The sequence below is a fragment of the Emiliania huxleyi genome (assembly GCF_000372725.1).
Source record: "Emiliania huxleyi CCMP1516 chromosome Unknown EMIHUscaffold_207, whole genome shotgun sequence".
NCBI lineage: Eukaryota > Haptophyta > Isochrysidales > Noelaerhabdaceae > Emiliania > Emiliania huxleyi.
Genome location: NW_005200535.1, coordinates 166,551 through 173,803, shown reverse-complemented (window position 1 = coordinate 173,803; position 7,253 = coordinate 166,551). Strand labels below are relative to the sequence as shown.

The following is a 7,253-nucleotide window of genomic DNA, read 5'->3' as shown; positions in this document are numbered from 1 at the left end:
ATCCAATGACTACGGCCCTCCCCGTGTTTGTAGCCCGGAATTTGTGCATCGTTTGTGCGCGTCAGTGACCCCCGGAGTTCAATTTAAGAAATGTCCTCCTGTCCTTCGGCGAGAGCCTGGCTGTCACGATTTAGCATACTCCGTGTCGACCTTCACACGGTAGTCGATCGCTCCCTAGGTGTAGGCGATAAGTAGCGATGACTTCACAGGGCGCAACGGTGTGAACAACCTCTCACAGACCAGCGCAGAGCGCCATTTTCTTCTCAATGACAAGGCTGTGAAGAGTGTGTGTGACACACACACACACACGGCTGTGAACAGTACTCGAGTATTGATTGCCTGGGTGACGTGGTGACTGGCTGCGTGCATGTTCATCGGCATACTCATGGTGGTGTGCATGACTACTTATGGGTGGCGTTGTGCGAGTGAGTACACACACACTGACTTGAATTCTTCTGAAAAACGGCGTTTTGGCCGCGGGGTACATCTCTCGCGGGGTACATCTTGGACTGGATGCTGAAGAGTGCCTCGCTTCTGCTCGTCGCTCTGTCGACGTCTGCCCTGCCGGTGCGTCGCTCCGCCCAGCCGCACTTACTCACATGCAGGCTTGAACTTACACGCACCACACGAGAGCGCAGGCAGAAACCGTCGACGACATCAACCCAGCCGCTCGCGGCCTCGCCTTCGCGCCCAAGCCCTCTCCTCCCGTGCCCGACGTGGTCGACGACCCCGCCTGGCTCATCGCCACCTCTGGGTTCTGCTCGAACCTCAACGTCGTGATCAAGGAGCGCGACGTCGATGCGAGCGAGACGGAGGGCGACACCGCGGCCCACTTCATCGCCGACATTGCCTTCAACTACTACCCGCAGACGGCGGTCAAGTTCACCGATTTCCCACACCACCTGGCGAAGACCATCGAGGGCGACGCGGCAGAGGCGGACGCGCTGGTCTCAAGCGCGTGGGACCACAAGAACATCGCGCTCCTCGAGCCGACGTCGACGTGCGGCCCGGAGCAGGGCGATCAGGCTTGGGGCATCTCCGTCTTCAAGGTGGAGGAGCACCGCCACTGCACCGACAACGAGACGGCGTGGGAGGGACATCCCTGCGTGCACTACTCTGGCTACGTCTCCGCGGCTACGTCCAATTTTGTCAACGTGAATGAGGGCCGGTTCGTCTGCCAGCTGTTCGTCGACTCAATGAGAAGCGAAGAGTGCATGAAGCATGCTCAATGTATGCTAGAACCCATCGAAGAACTTCAAAGGGAGTGCATCAGGTATAATCCGTGCTAGTAGAGACCGATACGTCGCAGACTCGCAGTTCTCTTGCGCTTTGGCGGTTAGCGGTGCACTATAACCCCGCTTCCATTCCCGGAGTCGCTTCTCATCGCTGCGCCTTGTCTGTCGTGTGAATTGTGCGTGTGCGCGAGCCTTTAGTTGTGAAATTCTCATCGCAAACCCCGTCACGCGTCTCTCAGCAGCCCAGTGCCCACCTTCGTGTGTGTATCAAGAATACTACTCACTCACACACGTGACGTATACAGCCCCTCCGTGTTCCGTCTTCTGCAGACGCCAATACTACGTGCCTTATTATTAAATGAACTCGGGGGCACAGGACGCGGCACAAACGGGGTACACCAAAAGGCACGGGCTGCCTGCACGGCGTTCACTCGAACGCCATGCACATGGCGCGGAGCAGCCCCGGGTTGGTGTCGAACCCGAGCGGGTCCTCCTCCCAATCCCGGCGCCCACCCTCCGCGTCGTCCTGCTCATCGTGCGCGTCGAGCACCCTGCCGAGGCACAGGAGCGTCCCCTTGGGAACGCCTGCCCCTCGCGTGCCTCCCCGTGTTTGTAGCCTGGCGTTTGTGCCTCGTTTGTGCCGCGTTTGCCCCCCGGAGTTCATTTTAAGAAATGTCCTCCTCCGTAATCCTCCAAAAAAAAAGACATCGGCGGGCACGTCGCGCCGCATGGTGGCCGCGCTGCGCCGCTCGCCGCTGGCGCGCGGTTGATCGCGGCGCCGACCCCGCCCCCACTTGCCCTGACTGCACAGGATAGCGTGCCCCGACGAACGGCGACAACAGAACGAGTATCTTGCACTCCATGTGCAAGAACGCAGATAAAGGACTGGGGGTGGTCCGGCCCACAAGCTCGAGCGATCTCGGGCCGCGCCTCGCGATCTCGGTCGATCTCGCGCAATCTCGGGGCTCCACGCCACGCCGCTCCCCCCCCCCCCCCCCGCCCGCCGCCGCGCCGCGCTATCTCGGGCGATCTCGGAGCGTCGCTCGCGCGGCGGCACACCTGCTCAAAAAAGGAAGGGAAGGAGCCACGGGGCTCACGTGCTCGCTCGGGGCGCCGCCTCACTCTGCGCCACTTTTTGGGGCGTTGGCGAGGGCCGGTATGGCGGTATCGACCGATTTCTTCAACCCTGGCAAGAGCAAGAGACTGGCGCTCGGACTTGCTCGCACCGGCAATCCTGGAGGAAGTGAACTCTTCTGGAGGAAGTGGAATGCTCTCGCTTCTCGTCAATGTGTTCGCCGTCCATCCAGGGCGGACCGCGATCTCGACGCTCGCTGTTCGCGCGCCGCCGCCAGCCGGCCAGCTGAGTGGTGAGGCGGAATCTACCACGTCAGAGCGCCTGGTCGAATTGACCGAGGAGTTTCTCGACACCGGCACGGGCTTCTACTCGGGCCTGCGCCCCGAGCTCATGGCGGAAGATTTCGTGTTTCGCGGTGGCGTCGTGGGCCCTCTCAGTAAGACGGACTACTGCCGCACGATGGAGCTGCTCGGCATTGCAGATGCGTGGAAGCTCGAGGCCAACGCGTTCGGTTTTGTTGTGGACCCCGCCGAGCCCATGACAGTTCGCTTCTTCCTGCGCAACACGGGCGAGCACGTGGGCGCGTGGCAGCCGTGGGGCGCGGTGCCGCCTATCCCCATCAAGCCGACGCCAGGCAAGACGTCTGTGGTGGCACCGACCGAGACCGGTCGCCTGTGTTTTGATGCGGAGGGCAAAGTGCGTCACTTTGCGACCGGCTTGGTGGTGGGCAAATACGAGGCGCAGCAGGGGCGCGGGATCAACACGAATGGGCTGGGTGCGGTGCTTGGACTGTTCCATACAGTCGGACTCGGCGCAGTGGGGAACCTTGCTCTATCGCAGACCGTGAGAGATCTGAGCAACGCCGCGGCCGACCGGTTCGAGGCGCTCAAGATCCCGAAGACGAAGACGAACGACGAGGACGTGCCTGGCTGGTGGCGCGAGTGAGCCGTGCGTTCGTTTTGGGTGTTGGTTCACTATAGAGTGCCGGACTTTATTATACGGACTGTGCGCGGGATGTCCTCGCAGGGCGTGCGCGTTTCCGTTTGAATGCTGTCGAATGAATGTATAGTAGAACGAAGATTTTATTCGGGAATTCTATGGCCGATTTACACTACTTGAATACCAAGCGGAGCCCTGAGGAATTCCTACCTAGGTACTAGCTGTAGCTCGACTGCTGAAGACTCGTTCACCGGTGAAGAAAGAAGCCGGAAGCGGCTAGCTAGGTGCTAGCGCGCTCCTCGCGACGGCTGAGTTTCGCTCCGCTCATGTTTGCGACACGTAGAGGCAGCAACCTCTCTGGCGGTGCGCTTTGTCGTTCTCCTTTGGCTGTATAACGCGCACCGGGGAGGGAGGGGGCACCGCCACATCCGAGGGCAGAGGTAAGACCACACACACACCGGGGGCCGGGGTGTGCACCAACGAACCCGCTTGGGGGGTAATCATATCTCTTCAACAGAGCCGTCGCCGCCAGGCGCTCAGGCGGCGGGTGCGCTCTTCTTGAGCAGGTCGAGCACCGCATCGAGCTTCTTCTCCATGAGCGCCACCTTCATGTCCAGGGCGCCAGCGGCGCCGTCCATCGCGTTGGTGCTGCCAAAGGTGCTCTGGCGCGGCCCCGGCTTGGCAGTGGCTGGCTTAGTCCCCTCCCCATCCAGCTCCACCCAGTCGAGCGTCTTGGAGACCGCCTTCTTCCAGAACTTGGAGTACTTTTGCCGCGTCGCCGCATCCATCTGAGGCGTGACCCTCTTCTTCTCGGCCCAGTTGGCCAGCATCTCGTCCTTGGACTTCCAGAACCCGACGGCGAGGCCGGCGGCGTAGGCTGAGCCCAGCGCCGTCGTCTCGGCGACGACGGGGACCTTGCGAGGGAAGGAGGGGGGTAACTGGAGCGATGGGCGAGAAGAAGAGTCGTTGGCAGAGGGCCACTCGCGTGGCGCACTGGCGTCAGGCGTGGGAGAGTTTGCGGCCGGCGGTCTACACTCTCGGACGCACCGACACGTCGCAGGCGAGCATATCGGACTGGAACTGCAAGAGCAGCTTGTTGGCCGTCATGCCACCGTCCACCTTCAGCGTGGTGATGGGCTCGCCCGTGTCCTTGCAGTTAAGGGGAAACCTGGTACGCGGGGCCAACCCTCGGAGAGTATTCTTTAGCTCCGAGTAGAGGAGGCGTTCCGCAGCTAGGGGAAACCCAAAGCGCAGAACCAACCCTCGGAGACCCGTGTTATGGCCCTGCGACCGCGCACCCCCGGGGCTAGGGCTCTCTTGCCCGCAACCCGATGCCAATCATCCGGCCCGCTGGGTGTGCTTCTTAGCCCCCCGGCCCTGGATGTGCGGTTACCGACTGCACTCCAAGTGCTCCAAGTGCGCGTCGATCTCGTCCTCGTGCCCGAGCGGCAGGTGGCCGATGTCCGCCCAATCATATACTCAAAGATAATAGCGCACGCCGCAGGCCGCCAGAGAGCGACCATGTGCCGGTGGGATTGCAACTCGCGCTGCCTCTCGGCTAGTCGTAGAGCGTGCTTGTAACGTACGGTCCCTGTGCTCGAGGCTCGCTGGTTGTGGGTGTGGGGCTCTTACATTTTTTCAGAGGGTTCTACGGTACTTTATGCCGCCGCCTGCCCCCCATCCCCCCAAGACCAACACGCGCTGAGCTCGTGTGATCATGCACACGCTAAGTCGCGCGCGCCACGGAAATAGGCTTCCGGAGGTGTCGGGTGAGTATGTTAGAGCACGCGCGTAGTCACGGCAGGCAGTACTCAGGCGGCGGCTGGTCCGGCGCGAGGCGGCACCAGTACACCGAGTAGTGCTCGTCGACGATCTCGTTGAGCGGAAGCATCAGGCGCGACCGCTCCAGCCCCAGCGGCGCGTCGGCCGGCGGCACCGCCCAATACGCCACCGCAGGCAACTCGGCGTGCGGCGGGGCGAGCGAGACGTCGAGTGGCGTTGCGCCGGCGGAGGCGGAGGCGAGGGTGAGGCGCCACGCGCAGGAGGGGACAGCGCCGCGGTGGAGCAGAGGCGGCTGGCCGCGGCAGCCGCCGGCGAGAGGCTCTACGGCGAGGAAGGAGCCGGCCGTCGACGCGCTCTCGAGCCGCAGCCGGCCGTCAGCTTGCCGGCGGCCGTGCCAGACCTATTTGGGGGATGCACCGAGGTCAGGGCGGGAGAGATGGTCTCGCGCCGAGCCTCGGAGCACTGCGCGAATACACGGGCTACGAATGCAGCGAGTGCAGCGGAGTACGGCCGCATGCGGCGGGAGACGTGTCCTCTCGAGCGCCAGTTGGAATGGATGAGCTCGTACTCCGCTTCTAGGCACGAGATCTGTGGAGATACGGGGAGATACGGGGAGATATGGGGGGGATACTCCGCTTCTAGGGCGCCAGACGCGCGATGCGCCGCCGGCGCGGCCGCGAAGGGGCGCCAGCCTCACGCCGGAGGAGGATGCGGCGAGCACCTCGCCGGGGGCGTCGAGCGCCTCCAAGAAGAAGCCGCGCTCGAGCACCGCCTGCTCGTCCGTCTCGGCCTCGTACACGGACGCCTGGGTCAAGTACACATCTCTGCACACTCACACACAGGGGGGCAAGGGCCAGGCAACCCTCGCATCTCCACCCCGATGGCATTGGACGCGCAAGGCCCAGCACGTGGGTGAACGGTGTGCGTGCGTGCGTGCGTTTGCGTGCGTGCGTGCGTGCGTGCGTGCGTGCGTGCGTGCGTGCGTGCGTGCGTTTGCGTGCGTGCGTGCGTGCGTGTGCGTGTGTGTGTGTGTGCGTGCGCTGCTGTCTGTCTGTCTATCTGTCGGAGTGCTTGTGCGCGCGCCTGCTCGTCCAGCGCCGCCCCTGCCGCGGGCCGCAACCGCCTAGTCTCGGGTAATCTCGGGTAATCTTGGGCACTCTCGGGCGCCGCCCCTGTCGCGGGCCGCAGCCGCCATGTCGCCGCCATCGCCGCGTCGGTGCCGCCGCGCCGGCGGCCAGGCACGGTGGGCGGCCTCGCCTGTTCACACGCAGAGGCTGTGAAGAGGCGCCGTTCACACAGAGGCCAGGCACCCTACTTCGGCCGCGCCGCCAGGACGACGGCGCCGCCAGTGCCGTTGTGCATGACGTGGAGCTCGCCTAGTCTCGAGCGGTCTCGGCTGATCTCGGCTGATCTCGGGTAATCTCGCGCCGCTGCGCATGGCGTGGAGAGCTCGCCGAGCGGCGAGAAGGGAGGCGCCCCCTCCGCCGTGCAGCCCGGGAGCTGCTCGCACGCCGCCGCCGACGCCGCCTCGCCGAGCGTGTAGTGTGGCTCGGGCCGTCGCCGGAGGGTGTCGAGCCGCTCCTCGATCGGCGTCGCCCTCCCGACGCACCACTTTGGCGGCGACGCGGCGAAGGAGCGGAGGCCTACATGGTCCATGCGCCAACCTCAGGGCGGGAGGACGGTGTAGTGTGCAGTGTACTCAGAGCACCATGCGAACACACGGGGGCTACGGAGACGGCGACTGCTGCGGAGTGGCGTGTCCTCTCGAGCGCTAGTTGGGATGCGAGAGTGCGCAGTCGGCGTCTAGGCGTCGGAGGCCGTCTTCTCCGACGACCCACACCGAGGCCCACCGGCTGACAAGGCAGCCGGCAGGGGGAGGGGCGAGGCCGCCGCCGGCAGCCGCGCGAGGCGGCGCGTGGGCGACCAGCGCGCGCAGCTGCGCGCGCACCGGCGGCGGCACGCTGCGCAGGGTCGCGTTGGCGTGCATGCGCCGGTCGGCGTAGGTCAGGCCGGCGAGGACGAGCGGGCCGAGCAGCGCCGCCTGGAGCGGCGCGAAGCTCGCGCGCTCGTCCTTGAGCCTCTCCCAGGAGAGGGCCATGCTGAGCGACAGCCGGACCCGGCCGAGCGCGCCCGCATGGCCGCGCGCCGCGAGCCGCCTCGCAAAGGCGGTGCCGCGCTGCGGGTCGAAGTCGACCGCCTGGAGCGCTAGTGCGAGATCACAT

At 64.7% G+C, this 7,253-nt stretch overlaps 4 protein-coding genes across 4 annotated transcripts in view; 2 read left to right on the top strand and 2 right to left on the bottom strand.

Annotated features, from left to right (window-relative positions):
* The window catches only part of EMIHUDRAFT_114120 (hypothetical protein), a gene marked incomplete at both ends in the record, with an annotated part of 2,053 nt that extends 764 nt beyond the window's left edge, over positions 1-1,289 (top strand). The window contains 2 exons of the mRNA XM_005781103.1: positions 322-343; positions 639-1,289. Coding sequence (XP_005781160.1) covers positions 322-343; positions 639-1,289 — 673 coding nt within the window. The remainder of the gene's footprint in view (positions 1-321; positions 344-638) is intronic.
* A 1,213-nt stretch (positions 1,290-2,502) lies between these two features.
* EMIHUDRAFT_114119 (hypothetical protein) lies at positions 2,503-3,255 on the top strand (the record flags this gene model as incomplete). The annotated part of the gene is made up of 1 exon (XM_005781102.1): positions 2,503-3,255. One exon carries the CDS (start codon positions 2,503-2,505, stop codon positions 3,253-3,255), a length of 753 nt encoding a protein of 250 aa, XP_005781159.1.
* A 530-nt stretch (positions 3,256-3,785) lies between these two features.
* On the bottom strand, positions 3,786-4,591 carry EMIHUDRAFT_234720 (glycerol kinase; the record flags this gene model as incomplete). The annotated part of the gene is made up of 3 exons (XM_005781101.1): positions 3,786-4,163; positions 4,297-4,417; positions 4,578-4,591. 3 exons carry the CDS (start codon positions 4,589-4,591, stop codon positions 3,786-3,788), a joined length of 513 nt encoding a protein of 170 aa, XP_005781158.1.
* Positions 4,592-5,044: 453 nt separating this feature from the next.
* Positions 5,045-7,253, bottom strand: part of EMIHUDRAFT_234719 (hypothetical protein) — a gene marked incomplete at both ends in the record, with an annotated part of 6,021 nt that continues 3,812 nt past the window's right edge. Inside the window, 3 exons of the mRNA XM_005781100.1 lie at positions 5,045-5,431; positions 5,753-5,836; positions 6,980-7,228. Of these exons, the coding sequence (XP_005781157.1) occupies positions 5,045-5,431; positions 5,753-5,836; positions 6,980-7,228 (720 nt within the window). The remainder of the gene's footprint in view (positions 5,432-5,752; positions 5,837-6,979; positions 7,229-7,253) is intronic.